We start from the raw sequence: 17,677 nt of genomic DNA, 5'->3' as shown, positions 1-17,677 counted from the left end.
TTTTGTCAAAATTTTAGTTCTATAAAAAATTTTGTCAAAATTTTATTTCTATAGAAAATTTTGTCAAAATTTTATTTCTGTAGAAAATGTCAAAATTTTATTTCTATAGCTAATTTTGTCAAAATGTTATTTCTATACAAAAAATATTGTCAAAATTTTATTTCTATAGAAATTTTTGCCAACATTTTATTTCTATAGAAAATGTTGTCAAAATTTTATTTCTACAGAAAATTTTGTCAAAATTTTATTTCTATAGAAAATTTTGTCAAAATTTTATTTCTATAGAAAATTTTGTCAAAATTTTATTTCTATAGAAAATTTTGTCAAAAGTTTATTTCTACATATATTTTGTGCGTGAGTTTGAGTGAAAATCAAATTCTGTTCGTGAATATGTGTGAACAAAATTGCTTCAAAATCATGCTCACGACAAAATTCACGTTCACGATTAAATTCGCGTTCACGATAACGTACAGACAAACCGTGCGTGAGGCTCTAAACACTGTTCGTGCGTTAATATCACTTTTTATTTCGTAAACATGGTGATAGTGAATTCCTATCCACATAGCGTGCGTGAATGTGCGTAAGTAAATATATTTCGTGTACAAAGATGGACGAATGGACGATGGACGATTTCATCGAAATCCACGCCGCATTGATAGAAAACTTGCTGGTGTGTTAAACATTTTTAATTTTAATTTAAATTTCAATTAAATTTTTAATTGAATATTTTTTAAAACTCAATTAAGGCTTTAATTGGAAACATTTTCGTGATTTTTTTTTTGTGAATACTACGCGTTTGGCACATCTATGTGTGGGGACTGGACTGACATAAATAAAATTTAACACATCTCTTTATAGACCTCAAGAACCTCAAATTTGCTGAGTCTAGATGCTCAAGAAGTTAAGTAGGTTAGGTTATGTGGCAGCCCGATGTATCAGGCTCATTTAGACTATTCAGTCCATTGTGATACCACAGTGGTGAACTTCTCTCTTATCACTGAGTGCTGCCCGATTCCATGTTAAGCTCAATGACAAGGGACCTCCTTTTTATAGCCGAGTCCGAACGGCGTTTCACATTCCAGTGAAACCACTTAGAGAAGCTTTGAAACCCTCAGAAATGTCACCAGCATTACTGAGGTGGGATAATCCACCGCTGAAAAACTTTTTGGTGTTCGGTCGTAGCAGGAATCGAACCCACGACCTTGTGTATGCAAGGCGGGCATGCTAACCATTGCACCACGGTGGTTAAGTAGGAGAATCGGTTTAAATATATGGGGGCATTAACAAAATAAATATGCAATAATAAATGAAGACAAACACAAAAGAGCTTAGCATGACTTAGGGCTTATAAACAAACAACTTTAACAATAAATGGGAACCTCGTTAGACTTACTGTGTGTGTGTAGCAAAATACCATCTGCAAGTACTAAATATATAAATATGTATGTGTATATATGGGTAAATGTACATTGTAACAAACAAGAAACAATTTTCATTATCCATCTGATGATGATTATGATGATTTCAACTATGATTTTCCTAATAATTATATTCAATTTTAATTAATTATTTGGATATTTCATATACTTTGTAAAAAATTGTCCAATATGACCTTAAATATAATAACAGGATTTTTTTATTTTCTTATTTCTTTGATGTGCTAAAATCTTATAGATTAAATTTAAATTTTCATTGTTTATTAAGACTTAATAGTTTTTTTAATATTTAACCGAATGAGGTTAAAAAAATTGATAACAATTTATGAAAATAAAACTATAAAAAACAAAACACTCATCAAGATCACATAACATCAAAATAAAATAAAATAAAATGGGAAACTAGTATCTAGTATGTCATGAAATATAATCAAGTTTTACTTGAGAAATTGCAGAAACCTTAAAAAATTCTATTCAGAATTGCTTATTGTTTACAAAAAAATATATCTATATATATTTTATAAGTATAGTTATAGTTGTCAATTTTATATATTGAAATTGTATTTAAGCCTTAAATATTTGTGGGAACTCATTGGCTATTTCTCTTACTAATTTCTGGTCCGAGGCACTGCATTCAGTTTCCTCACAAAATATTCGGGTGAATATTTTCATAAAATCTTGTTTACGATGTTGATGTTCTTGATAATCAGTATTTCGTAGAATACGGCGACATAATTCCAAATAGCAACGTCTTAGCTAAAATAAATTAAAAAATATTAATAATAAATTAAATTATGTTTATTTGGAAAAGTGATAAACAAAACTTCGTAATATTATAGAAAATTCTCATTAAAATTGAGCCAAAGAAACAAATTCATAAATGACATATTTCGTTGTTAAACCACGAAATATATTGTCCTCAAGGGCGTTGGTTGATTAAATAAATTAATACCATAAATAAATAAAATATCTGATCTAAACTGATGGACACACGGTCGGACCAACAGACGTGGAATCTACTTAGAATTTTACCGCGATGTAAAATATATTCATTTTGTGAAGTCATAGAGCAATAAAAAAAGATGTTGTTGTTGTAATAGTTTTTTTATGATTTCATATATTTTTGTTATGCGCTTTGAATCTTCAGCTTAGATGGTATGTGTTCAGAGTGATCTAGTGGTGAGTCGAGCGGGTAAAAAAAACTAAAAAAACACGGTATTTCCGTTCCAATAACAACAGATTCTAATTCAAGACCAAATTGGAGAGCCACCAAACTAATATTGTTGTTCGGCCGAATCGAAAATCTTTAAATTCTCCCGTGACAAAAAAATATACTACAATTTTTAAATTCCAAGACAATTTCCTAGAGGACAAACTTGAGATCAATGCCGAATCCTATGTTTTTATAGCCGAATCTGGACGGATGTAACACTCATGGTTGCCACAGTTGGTAGAATTCTACCACATATGGTAGATTTTTTACTATTTGGTAGAATTCGTGAAGTTTTGGAAGATTTTGCAACATTTTCTATAGAAATAAAATTTTGACAAAATATTCTATAGAAATAAAATTTTTACAAATTTTATATAGAAATAAAATTTTAACAAAATTTTCTATAGAAATAAAGTTTTAACAAAAATTTTTTTATAGAAATAAAATTTTAACAAAATTTTCAATAGAAATAAAATTTTAACAAAATTTTCTATAGAAATAAAATTTTTGCAAAAATTTCTATAGAACTAAAATTTTGACAAATTATTCCACAGAAATAAAATTTTGACAAATTTTCTATACAAATAAAATTTTAACAAAATTTTCTATAGAAAAAAATATTGACAAAATTTTCTATAGAAATAAAATTTTAACAAAATGTTTCATAGAAATAAAATTTTAACAAAATTTTCTATAGAAATAAAATTTTGGCAAAATTTTCTACAGAAATAAAATGTTGAAAGAATTTTCTATAGAAATAAAATGTTGAAAAAATTTTATATAGAAATAAAATTTTGACAAATTTTCTATAGAAATAAAATTTTAACAAAATTTTCTATAGAACTAAAATTTTGACAAAATTTTTTATAGAAATAAAAACTTGACAAAATGTTCTATAGAAATAAAATTTTGACAAAAATTTCTATAAAAACAAAATTTGGACAAAATTTTCTATAGAAATAAAACTTTGACAAATTTTTCTATAGAAATAACATTTTGACAAAAATTTCTATAGAAAAAAAATTTGACAAAATTTTCTATAGAAATAAAATTTTGACAAAATATTCTATAGTAATAAAATTTTGACAAATTTTCTATAGAAATAAAATTTTAACAAAATTTTTATATTTAGAAGTAAAATTTTGAAACAATTTTCTATAGAAATAAAATTTTGACAAAATTTTCTATAGAAATAAAATTTAGACAAAATTTTCTATAGAAGTAAAATTTTGACAAAATTTCCTATAAAACTAAAATTTTGACAAAAATTTCTATAACAATAAAATTTTGATAAAATTTTCTATAGAAATAAAATTTTGACAAATTTTTCTATAGAAATAACATTTTGACAAATTTTTCTATAGAAAAAAAAATTTTTGACAAAATTTTCTATAGAAATAAAATTTTAACAAAATTTTCTACAGAACTAAAATTTTGACAAAATTTTCTATAGAAATAAATTTTTAACCACATTTTTTATAGAAATAAAATTTTGACAAATGTATCTATAGAAATAAAATTTTGACAAAATTTTCTATAGAAATAAAATGTTGACAAAATTTTCTATAGAAATAAAATGTTGACAAAATTTTCTATAGAAATAAAATGTTGACAAAATTTTCTATAGAAATAAAATTTTAACAAAATTTTCTATAGAAATAAAATGTTGGCAAAATTTTCTATAGAAATAAGCTACACTTGTAGTTTAGTCAATGTATGGTTTTGAGCTGCAATAAAAAAACAACAACAATGCTTAAAGAACAAAGCCAACAATAACAAAACAAAACGAATGGAAAAAGAAGAGGAGGCACGCTCAAAATAAACCCAGCCAACTGAATTCAAATCGATGATTTGACAGTGGCATAGGAAAAGAGATATGTTTGTTTCGAATTTATTTCGGCATAAGCCGGCTATCAATGTAAAACCTTTTTTCGGAGGGTTCAAGTGTGGTTTTTGTTGGGTTTAATAAACTGCCTGAATTTATTCTGATAATTGGTTGATAGTTTTGCTGCAAGTAGAGGATGCTGATGAGGAATGTGGTAATTCCGAAACGTGCGTCCATCCAAACATCTTGCAGTCGATAGGACTTTGCCCAAATAAATTTGACAAACATTCTTTTCCTCTGTTGGTTAAGCTACACTTGTAGTTTAGTCAATGTATGGTTTTAAGCTGCAATAAAAAACAACAACAATGAAATAAAATTTTGACAAAATTTTCTGTTGAAATAAAATGTTGACAATAATTACTTTAGAAATAAAATTTTGACAAAATTTTCTATAGCAATAAAATGTTGGCAAAAATTTCTATAGAACTAAAATATTGACAAAATTTTCTATAGAAATAAAATTTTGACAAAACTCTCTATAGAAATAAAATTTTGACGAAATTTTCTATGGCAAAAATATGTTAGGTAGTTTTTTTGTTAATATTTTCTACAAATTTTGGTACATTATTTTTGACTCAAGTGGCAACACTATGTGTAAAACGATTTGGAAAAATTTCGAATCTTTAAAAAAAGTTCACTTTTTTGTGATCGATCGAGAGTAGGATAGAACGCATAAGCTTTGTATGCAACGCAAGCATGCTTAGGGTTAAACCAAAGCATGGGCCGATTCACGCCACACATATTTACGGACTTAAAATACCTTTAGATTTTGATTTTTAGGCAAATCGGATAAAAATTGGGATGTGTAGACGCTTAAGAAGCCAAATCGGCAGATTGGTCTATATGGGGCGATACCAAAACATCGATCGATACACACCTTCTTGGGCACCTCGAGATTTCCAAATTTAGGCAATTGCGTCATTATTGACATTACTGACCATCAGAGAGGGTCTGTATCAAACTTTTTAATGTTTGCGACTGTCGCAAAGTTGTAAACGTCGTAAATGTTGAAAACGTAGCAAACGTCGCAAACTCCAAATACTTTAGACCCTTCAGATAGGCAGCGAATGATATCCAAGATGATGATATATGGAAAGAAGTTTCAATTCTTAAAATTATTAACGAGTTTAAAAAACTTGAGTATATAGTTATTTCAATTCGAAACTCGAAGCCAAAATTACTATTAACTACTCGATGGTGCAGTAAACGTGACGGTCGGTACTCGCTCATGGTCAACTTTTCACAAATTACTGCAGAAACTGGAAGGAAGGAAAACTACTTAAGTCTTACATAAGTGAATTGCTGTTTAGAGAGAATTTTATAAAATCACTTTTTGGCTTATTAGAGCCAATTTTCATACTAATTAAAAATTTTCAAAATTGTAGCTAGTTATTCGTTGATGCAACTAAAGCTTGGATGGACATTATGGCCACGAAAACCAAGAATAGTTTGAAGTTGTGAATGAGAGATGTAAATCTAGTAGAGTTTAGAGTACATACAATAGCATTTTTTGCATACCTTTTATCGAGGAGCTTAACTAAATTAAATTAAAAAATATTCACAATTTCTTTAATTCCAAATTAGGTTTTCTACACTTTTTGCGACATACGTATTATACCGTCGTAAACGTATGTCACAAAAGTCACAATTTGCGACAAATCAACCCTGCTGACCATATACAAACAGATAGATAAACAGACGGACATCTATTGACTTACAAAATCTTCCTGATCAAGAATATATACTTATACTTTATATAGTCAAAAATCGATATTTCGATGTGTTACAAACGGACCCATCACCCATCAATGATGGTTGTTATAAAATGAAAAGTTTCAAGACTTGTACCTTATTCTCTTCTACCTTATATGTATTTTTATACACCATTCGATCAGCAGTTAACATAACTCGAAAGAGGGAAACTCTCGTTGAATAGGCAAAAGTCGACTTTTCCTAAATTTTAAAAAGTTAAAAAGTAAACTTGTTCATATTTTAAAGAAATCAAAAATTGAACCTTTCCAAATTTTGAAAATGCTTAAAACTTGAAAAGTCGACCTAAGCAAAAGTTGAAAGTCGACTTTTCTAAAATTTCAAAGCGTTGAAACATCGAAAAGTCAACTTTTCCGACTTTTGAAAATCTCTACTTTTAGATTCTGATTACAAACACAATGCTTCCTAAACCATTGCACCACTAGCCAGTATCACTGTTTATTGCAGCCACATGCGCCAGATTAACAGCTCTACTCACCAATGGGCTATTGAGATAAATTGTGAATAATAAAAAGCCAATAATTACTTACCGGGTCACCAGCACATAAATCTGTCAGTTGTCTAACAATGATATCTATCAACACCTTTGTGTCATTCGTATAAAACATTGCCGCTGTCTCCGACACACTAAACATATCGATGAACATTTTCAAAACTGAATTCATGCAATCCGTTGAATGTTTTAATACTTTAACGGGATCCTCTGGAAATTATGGAAAATGTATATTCAAAATCAAATAGAATTTTACACTACACTTGCGCTTGGAAATACTTACCCTCCCGATTCAAAAGCAAAAGGATTTTCTCTGTAAACACTTTGGCAGAGGGCAATGTTTGCATTGCTTCGACTATGACATTTTGGGTATTGTCATTAAATTGCAGATTAAAAGCTAACACTAAAGAGATAACCATATCAACTAGAACTTCAGGGTTATTGCCTTCAATTATTTCCAATAAGAAGGAGGCAAAATGTACGCCCAGATAATCTAAAAACAAAGAAGAATCAACATTGTTATTAAAAATAAAAACTTCCCAAAGGCAAATCACTACTGAACTAACCTTGATGATTAACCGGCATAGGTTGACCCAAGGAGAAAATAATTGTTAACATTTTGACTAATTGTTTAAAACGATCTAAATTTGAAAAATTCGTTTTCATATCTTCAACAATTTCCAAAGGCAATACTGAGGTTAACAATATATCAACTATAATGTGATCCAGATGGCAGGCAGCTGTAAATGTTCTCAATAGTAATCGTTTTATATTCCATCTTGTTTCCATTTGATAGTATTGGACTAAATTGACTAGAGCCTGGTATTGATCACAGGACATTTCATAACAGCAAATTGTTTCATCGGCATTATTCTGAAAATAAAACCAAATAAAAATGGATTAGAAGTTAAATTCAGTTAATTCAGATTAGATTGCTGCTCCAAAGGCTTTTTTGCATCGCATCGTTACTGGTGACGGAAAATGGGTCCACTATGACAATCCTAAACTAAAACAATACCATTTAACACAATTTGGACCACAACTTTTGGTAGCATCCCAAATCCATCAAATTTATTGGAAGATATATAAAGGTTTATACATGCATTTAAGTCCGAACCAATTTGATAAGGTTAGATCTGATCCAAGATATGATCAGATCTGAACAGATCCGAATAATGGTTATATCTGGTCAGATCTAAATACTATGGAATTGGATCTTATCAGTTCTCAAAAATGAGACACATCTAATCAGATCTAATGTAATATAACAGTACATTATTTATTATTTTTGTACACACCTTTATGGTACTCAAAATTTAGTGGTTTGATATTATAATGATAAAAAATAATTTTTTGTACATTTTCTTCATGCAAACTCAATTAGTCTTGGGCAAAATCGTTCACCATAGTGATTCGGACTCGTCGTTCCTTTGTACAAAAGGAAATCGTTCTATCGTTCCTTTTCGTTCCAGCTATTTATATTTGTCATCACTGTCATCTACTAAAGGCAGACATGACATTTACTTTGTGCAATGAAGTTCGTGGTCAAATGAGAGATACAAAAAATATTAAAATTTGAGTAAAATTACTTAATAGTTTATAGAAATAGATTATAGAAATATAGGAAGAACAAATAATGAATGGAAAATTTAAAAAAGTAACTAAACTCATTGCAAGAAATTAAGATTTTTTTGTGTATTGTGAAGAGCCTGAGATGGAACTAATGATTCTATTGAATAGCAGCATGCCAATCAATGATGTAATATACATACGCGCCAAAAAGAACGACGAGGACGAAAGAGATGGAGCTAGTGACTTTTAGTGAACCGTTCATTGGAACTAGTTCGTTCCTGAACGACACAAGACTAAACTCAATGCTCGTTCGAAAAAAAAACGGGAGCTATGTGTACTGAATAATTGTTCTCTGATCACTCTTTTTGGTGGAGCGGTTAACTATTCTATTTCCGCTGCTCTCAAATGTTGAAAAGATGCTCTTCCAATATTCGTAATGTTACCTTTACGTAGCATAGTAGACTCACGCTTTCCACAAATGGTAGAATTCTACCAAAATCGGTAGATTTTTTTTCTGTTTGGTAGATTGGTAGAATTCTTGATGTTTTAGTAGATTTTGCAAAATATTCCTCTCCTGCACAAATTTTTAATAGAAATAAAATTTTGACAAAATTTTCTATAGAAATAAAATTTTGACAAAATTTTCTATAGAAATAAAATTTTGACAAAATTTTCTATAGAAATAAAATTTTGACAAAATTTTCTATAGAAATAAAATTTTGACAAAATTTTCTATAGAAATAAAATTTTGACAAAATTTTCTATAGAAATAAAATTATGGCTCACGGTTGCCACAGTTGGTAGAATTCTACCAAAATCGGTAGATTTTTTTCTGTTTGGTAGATTGGTAGAATTCTTGATGTTTTAGTAGATTTTGCAAAATATTCCTCTCCTGCACAAATTTTTAATAGAAATAAAATTTTGATAAAATTTTCTATAGAAATAAAATTTTGACAAAATTTTCTATAGAAATAAAATTTTGACAAAATGTTCTATAGAAATAAAATTTTGACAACATTTTCTATAGAAATAAAATTTTGACAAAATTTTCTATAGAAATAAAATTTTGGCTCACGGTTGCCACAGTTGGTAGAATTCTACCAAAATCGGTAGATTTTTTTCTGTTTGGTATATTGGTAGAATTCTTGATGTTTTGGTAGATTTTGCAAAATATTCCTCTCCTGCAATTTTTAATAGAAATAAAATTTTGACAAAATTTTCTATAGAAATAAAATTTTGACAAAATTATCTATAGAAATAGATATCCTGGGGGAGACACTTATGTGGAACTATTCAGGGCGTCACTGGAACACGGGTATATACCGAAGGCTTGGCAAAGGGTTAAAGTGATTTTTATCCCCATAGCAGGTAGAATAGTACACGGAACATCCAAAGACTTCAGACCTATCAGCCTAACAGCCGTCTTATTGAAGACTCTAGAGAGAATCTTGGATAACCATCTAAGGAATAACCCGTGTAAAAATTGAGAGATCTAATCATGTCTAATAATATCAAATTATATATAATTATATCTGCTCAGATATGGTTGTAGATATAAATAGATCTACGGAGATATGTTATGTATAGTGCTATATATGATTAGATCTGATTCAAGATCTCATTATATATGTTGTTATATCTATTTATATCAGTCATATCTGGTAAGATCTAATTATACATCTTCATATATGACATCATATCTAATTATATATACTATATATAGCTCCATATCTAATTATATATATCGCGTTAAATCATGAACCAGCTGTGTAACACGGATAAAAAAAATATTTGAATATGTTTGTGTGTAAAAATAATGTGTTTGTTACGAGAATACTAACGTGATATACTTGGTTACAAGCACGTATGTTTCGCACATCAAACAAGTGGTGAACATAACCAAACAAACTTTATATGTTGTGACAGTTTCAAGAAACCCTTTTAAATATAATTTTGAAGTGTCTTCATAAAATGCTTAACTTTCAGACACAACTGTCTTTTTGTTTTCAAAAATGTAACCCCATAACTATCACCATTAGCAACGCCTGTTGTTATTAAATTTGAAAAAAAAAATATATCAAATATTTGATAATGCGAGTTTCATATTTTTATTTCATATAAAAATCTCATTTTTCGAGGAAGATAAAGGAGTATGAGAAGGTAAGTTTATTGTTTTGTTCCTATTTTTATATATTGAATATTTTCTCTGTTTTAGGAGGATGAACTTGTGGTAGTCCAGGAAAAGATTAAAAGAAGACAGCGGAGCGACGTAAAGATTTGTGACCAGGCCATATCCGAAGTTGCGATAGAAGGAAGTATTATCCAATTTCAAAAAGAATACAAATTTGGAGATGATTTGGATTGTGAACCGGATACATTCCCGTGCAATTATTCATAGTATGGTATTTGGAGCTTCGCACAAACCATTCAATACATCGCTGGTTTAAATTATTGGGTACGAGAAGCAAATTTTGGTAAGTATATGTATTATTTGCAAATATATCTTTAAATATGTTAGACTGATAATTCTTCTGTATATTTTATATTTTTCAGAGTTTTCATACCGAGTAATCAAATAAAGGAATTGCGAGACTCATTTAAAGAAATGTTTGCAGAGAGCAATGTACTAACGCCTTGGGAAATTTAAATGCCAAAACCCTTGGTGGCTATGTATATATATTTTGTTTTTGCTGTTGTTGTTTTTTTTTAATTCGTAGACTTTTATACCTGGACTTACATATAATGTACATATGTTTGATCCAACTTATAATATTAAATACTCTTTTCATTATAAAACCATTAAATAAATCTTTTTTATTAATTACTGTAATTTCACTAATTTATTTTTTTTTTATTTTTATTTATTCATTCAGAGCATGTAATTCTAAGCCTATTTGGCCAAAACAAAGCAATTACAATGGACTACTCTCTAGGTCTTCATACAATATTCATATACAATAATACGTAAGGGTGTAAAAAAAATGTTCAATAATTAGATTAAGTAAACATTTACACTAAACTTAGAAATGTATAAATAAATAAGAAACATAAAAAGTAACTCTCATGTGTAAGTTAATAGGAATACTTGCTTATATAAAAAGGAAGAATAAAAAAGAAAAGAAAAAAAATATAACAAATATTCTTAATCGTAGCTAAAAATTATCTAAAACAAAACAAAAAAAAATTATTTGAGACATTTCCCAATGTAAACAATCAGTAATTAAAGTAAATACTCAAATATGGCTCACAAAAGTATTGAAACAATCTGTTTCACTAATTCCGAATTCAAAAAAAAATATGTGAAAAAAAACTAACAAGTATTTCTGAAAGTTCCCAATGCAAACATCCAGAATTTATAGTTGGGTAACTACTCGATTATATCTCACGAAAATATTGAATTAATTTGTTTCGATAAGTTTTCGTATTCAAATAAAATGTTTTTAATGTATCAGGGAGACAGTTGAAAAGTCTGGCTATGCGAGTCTGAAATGATTTGTTCATGTAGCCCCTAGCATTCGAAATTATAAGCTGATTTGTTCTGCGAGAACGGGTAAAATGGAACAAATGTACTAAAAAAGAAGGTGATTGTTGCTTGTAAATATTATAAAAAAGAATTATCGAACGGATGTCAATATAACGCCAGAATGAACACCCCAGAAAATGCTTAGCAGATGCAGATACATGATCGAATCGTCTAAGAGAATACAGATAACGAACTACTCGGTTAAATGCAAGCACAAGAGGTTTCATATTCTCCTTTGAAGTACCACAAAACACCTCAATGCAGTACAGAAAGTGAGGCATTATCAAAGCGTGGACCAACATTCTCTTAATATGAAAAGGTAGTACTAAATCCGTGTTATATAGACGACGAAGGGCAAGGTGGGTGTGAGCAACCACGTTGTCAATATGCGTAACAAATTATCTATTTTTTGGAAATTTGTAGATAAAATTATATATAATTAGATATATTAACATCTAATTATATCAAATTAGATATAATTAGATGTGGGCCAAATTTGAGATCTGGTCAGATCTAATTACTTTAGAATTAGATCTGATCAGATATTACCATTTTTCGGATCTGTCCAGATCTGCCTACATATACTATCATATCTAATCAGATATAGCAGAAGATCTAATAATATCTGGCCAGATCCACCAATTTTTACACGGGAAATTTGATATCAAACTGCCAACATGCCTATTTAAAGGGTAAATCGGTGGAATCTACGCTACACTCTATAGTACATTACATTGAGAAATCCATAGCGTGTGGAGAACACATTGGCGGCATTTCTGGATATTAGGTTAAAGTGGCAGCCCGATTAAGATTCAGGCTCACTTAGACTATTCAGTCCATTGTGATAACATTTGAAGGCGCTTTAATAACACAGAGATCGAGAAAGTACTACTTGCACTAGAGAGGAATTGTGTGAGCGAGATCATAACGAACTGGATTTAGGAAATGCTACGCCACAGGAGCATCGAAGCGGAATTGGAAGATTCTAAACGACAAGCGACTACGACGAGAGGACTTCCGCAGGGAGTGGTAATATCATCAGTGCTCTGGCTAATTATAGTGGATGAGATTCTTAGCGTCCTGAGTAATAGGGGAATACAAGTGGTGGCGTATGCGGATGACATTGTCATAATGGTTTCAGGCAAATTCTTGGACACGATCTCGGACGTGATGAGTGAGTCACTGAAATCCCTATCAGAATGGGCCAGTGGTGGTGGATTAGGAGTAAATCCTAGGAAAACAGATATGGTGTTCTTTACCAGGAAAAGGAGACTGGATTGATACAAAGATCCAGAATTTCAGGGGACGAAATTGACACTGTAGAAATCGGCACATTACCTGGGAATTGTCCTGGACTCCAAACTGAATTGGCTCGAGAATTTAGCGGATCGTATGAAGAAGGCCTATGCTGCATTATACGCATGTCAGAAGCTTGTTGGGGAACGGTGGGGAAGGAAACCGTCCCTTTTCGAAATATATTCTCAAACATTTGAAAATATCCCTTCCAATTTTTACCACAATTAAATGCTATAATGATGTCATTCATTCATTCCTACTAGTTCAATATTTATTTCTTTCATTTGAACTATAGTTTGCACTTACCAATATATCAACAAGATCTTCCAAAAATTGAGCAATATCTTCTTCATCCTCATACAACATCCATGTACGTTGTTCTGAATCATTTTTACAATCAGCCAATTGGGAGAAAATATATTGTAGCTTCTTCGAATCGTGTGTGACACCAAGTAAACCTTTGGGCGTTTCCACTTTCTCTGTGACATGTATGGCCACTGCTTCTAAGTAAGGATTAATGGCACCATTATACAACTGTTCTAAACTGGTAAGAACAACCCTTAAAGCTTCACAGGACAAATCAAAACTTAGATTTGTATTTCGTCTTATAACATCGACAATTTGATAAACATCGGATGATTCCACTTTTAAGTTTGGTCGTGTCGAGTAACCACCGGTATGAGCTAAGGCAGCAGCAGCTGCTGCTGCATGTAATTGTTGCATGGCAGCACCACTATCTTCACTATCAAGGGCTTGACTATTCTCATTACTATCTCCTTTGACATTACCATTTGGATTTCTTTCATCACTGGCTGCTTCCTCACTACCCTCAGATCGATCATTACCAGTCTTATCGTCTTGTTTTACATCAATACCATTTGACTGTTGCACATGATTTGAAGATTCCGTTTTATCTCTCGATGATCTCTCCTTGGATTTGCGATCTTTCAATACATCTTTGCTATCACTCTTTAGAGTACCATTTTCCTTTGAATGTGTATATGAATTGGAAGAATCATTTAAACTAGGCTCTTTGTAGGTGGTAACAACATCCTCACTGGTCGTGGTAGTTGTGGTGGTGGTCTCTGAATGTTCGGAGGTTACACTGTTATCTTGAGCTACATCATTGACTTTATTTTGGGCTGGTGATGGCAATTGCTGTTGTTGACCTTGTTGGGTTTGCACTTGCATAGAACCCATACTGGGCGATTCGGAAATCATTAGAGGCAATGTGGTGGCCATGGAAGGACTTGATATTGATTTCTTACTGCTATCCAATCGCTTTGAATGGGGTGGACTATGAGGTCTGTGTTCTTGTGAATGGGGAGCGCTGTGTTTACCATCTCCAATGCTCTGGGAAAAGGAGAGTGATGAATCAGCATCCCTTTCGGAACTGTCCTGTAAATTAAAATGAGAGAGAGAGAGTTAGAGAGTCCTATAGCGATAACCAATTGATACATATACATACCAAATACATTTTCTCCATGGAGATTTTCTTTTCCCTCAGTCTATCGAGTAACTCCTCCTTTGGCATAATACCATTTATTTCAACCTCTTTGGATAGCTCCAACGATTCAATGGAAGAGTTTAGGAAACTTATCAGGAAATCAGGTTCAACCTAAAATAAAACAAGAGGGAGTCATTGCAAGATAAGTTCAACAAATACCAGTCAAGTTCTTTTCAAAGTCACATAAATTATAATATGGGATACCATTTGAATGGGAAATAGCCATAAGGCTCTATGGTCGGCCCATTACAAAACTTTCCAACTTTTAAAGATCAAAAGATATACTTAAAAGTTTCCCATATTTTTGTCAACACAAAAGATATGGGTGATTTGGCTGACACTTCCATTTGGCCTTCCATATAATGTTTCAGGTGTTGAAACGACCCATTCAGTAGGGAGCCTTGGGCAGATTGTGGGGTTGGGGTGTCAATGTAATTTTCATGTTAATTTGTATTGTGTATGATGTTGTCCTTGTTACTCATTCCCATACAAATATCCTCTAATATCCTTTTATTTTCCTCTTTACAAAACATGTAATTGAATTTTATTTCATTCTCCCTGTTTTTAATTACCCATAATGTACATGAAGTAAAGTCAAGAAGCACTTTAGACAGACGGACAGACAGACGAACATACATGTGCTATATAAATTAACAAAAACATACGCCACAACATTGGTATGCTTGAATATTTAAGGAAATTACATTTGTATGTTAGGCCTTGGAATCTTATGAACGCTTGTTGGGAATAAGCTTTGTGGCTTATGAATATTACATGGAGTAAATTAGAGATTAGACACGATTCAGTGAAATCCAAAAAGAAAAACTTTTATAAACTTCTCTCTAAGGGAATATGATAACAGAATTTAATTTGCTTAAAGAAAATATTTTCCATAGCGTCGAAGAACGTACATATTACCTTTAACGGGCATTTTCATGTAGCTCCGTTAGGATTTAACTGTCAGTTAAGAAAAAGAAAAAATGGAAATACCCTCTCTCCGGCTAACTTTAACTTAAAACAGTTACGTTCCTAACTGGCATGTAGACTATATAGTCAATATGACAGACATGTCCTTACGGTTCTTTAGCTAACGCCGCACAAACGGATGTTTTAATTATAACAAATCTAAATCAAAACAAGTAAGGAAAGTCTAAAGTCGGGCGAGGCCGACTATATTATACCCTGCACCCCTTTTTAAGATCTAAATTTTCGATACCATATCACATCCGTCAAATGTGTTGGGTGCTATATATAAAGGTTTGTCCCAAATACATACATTTAAATATCACTCGATCTGGACAGAATTTGATAGACTTCTACAAAATCTATAGACTCAAAATTTAAGTCGGCTAATACACTAGGGTGGAACACAATGTTAGTAAAAAAATATGGGAAACATTTAAATCTGAAGCAATTTTAAGGAAACTTCGCAAAAGTTTATTTATGATTTATCGCTCCATATATATGTATTAGAAGTTTAGGAAAATTAGAGTCATTTTTACAACTTTTCGACTAAGCAGTGGCGATTCTTTGGCACGCTTAGCTACAATGCTAATTCTACTCCCTGTGCAAAATTTCAACTAAATCGGAGCAAAAAAATGGCCTCTGTGTTCATATGAGTGTAAATCGGGCGAAAGCTATATATGAGAGATATATCTATATCTGAACCGATTTAAATAAAATTTGGCACACTTGACTACACTACTAATTGTACTCCTAGTGCAAAATTTCAACCAAATTGGGGTAAATCTCTGGCTTCTGGGACCGTATTAGTCCATATCGACTCAGGAGCCCACCCTGAGCATTTTTGCCAAAGACATCATGTGTCTATCTCGTCTCCTTCTGGGTGTTGCCAACATATGCACTAACTTATAATACCCCGTTCCACAGTGTGGCGCAGGGTATAAAAAGGCCGATTAAATACGTATATAATTCAGTTCTTGACCGGTATATATAGGGAAGTCTACAAATAATTACGAACCGATATGAACTTTTGCGTGGTAATTAGAGAGCCAGAATTGAAATATGGGTGTCGCTTTATGTGGGGTTTATATACAATTAATGACCGATATGGACCAATTTTTGTGCGATTGGGGATCGGTTTATCTGGAGCTATGAATAACTATACACCAGCCCAACAGCATGGTTGTTACCTTCAACCGAATCGGATAAATTTTGCTCCTCCAAGAGGTTCCGGATGTCAAATATGGGGATCAGTTTATACTAATTACTACTTTTTGCATTGTTGATGTTCGGATGAAATTTGCTCCTCCAAGAGCATACGGAAGTCAAATCTGGGGATCGGTTTATATGGGGACTATATATAATTATGGACCGATATGGAAAAATTGTTGCATGGTTGTTAGAGACCATATACTAACTCCACGTACCAAATTCAAGCGGATCGGATGAAATTTGTTCCTCCAAGAGGCTCCGGAACTCTAATCTGGTGATCGGTTTATATGGGGACTATATATAATTATGGACCGATATGGAAAAATTGTCGCATGGTTGTTAGATACCATATACTAACTCCATGTACCAAATTCAAGCGGATCGGATGAAATTTGTTCCTCCAAGAGGCTCCGTAGCTCTAATCTGGTGATCGGTTTATATGGGGACTATATATAATTATGGACCGATATGGATAAATTTTTGCATGGTTGTTAGAGACCATATACTTACACCACATACCAAGTTTTAACCGGATGGAATGAATTTTGCTACTTCAAGTGGCTCCGGAGGTCAAATCTGGGGATCGGTTTATATGGGAGCTTTATATAATTATGGACCTATATGGTACAATTTGTGCATGGTTGTTAGAGACCATATACTAACACCACGTTCCAAATTCCAATCGTATCGGATGAAATTTGCTCCTCCAAGCGGCTCCGGAGGTCAAATCTGGGGATCCGTTTATATGGACCGATATGGACCGATATGGACCAATTTTTGCCTGGGTTTTACATACATCACGCCAAA

General features: G+C 31.7%; 1 protein-coding gene across 3 annotated transcripts in view; it reads right to left on the bottom strand.

Annotated features, from left to right (window-relative positions):
- Window positions 1-1,680: 1,680 nt before the first annotated feature.
- LOC142229526 (NCK-interacting protein with SH3 domain) overlaps window positions 1,681-17,677 on the bottom strand; it is a 78,452-nt gene continuing 62,455 nt past the window's right edge. For all 3 annotated transcript variants that reach the window (XM_075300087.1, XM_075300085.1, XM_075300086.1), the window contains 6 exons: window positions 14,657-14,806; window positions 13,495-14,586; window positions 7,364-7,670; window positions 7,081-7,290; window positions 6,835-7,007; window positions 1,681-2,192 (listed from right to left, as the gene is read on the bottom strand). In XM_075300087.1, the coding sequence (XP_075156202.1) occupies window positions 2,001-2,192; window positions 6,835-7,007; window positions 7,081-7,290; window positions 7,364-7,670; window positions 13,495-14,586; window positions 14,657-14,806 (2,124 nt within the window). In that variant the 3' untranslated portion in view covers window positions 1,681-2,000. The remainder of the gene's footprint in view (window positions 2,193-6,834; window positions 7,008-7,080; window positions 7,291-7,363; window positions 7,671-13,494; window positions 14,587-14,656; window positions 14,807-17,677) is intronic.

The sequence above is a fragment of the Haematobia irritans genome, chromosome 3 (assembly GCF_050003625.1).
Source record: "Haematobia irritans isolate KBUSLIRL chromosome 3, ASM5000362v1, whole genome shotgun sequence".
Classification (NCBI taxonomy): Eukaryota; Metazoa; Arthropoda; class Insecta; order Diptera; family Muscidae; genus Haematobia; species Haematobia irritans.
The sequence above is the reverse complement of the archived record's forward strand: the minus strand, read 5'-3'. Positions and strand labels throughout refer to the sequence as shown.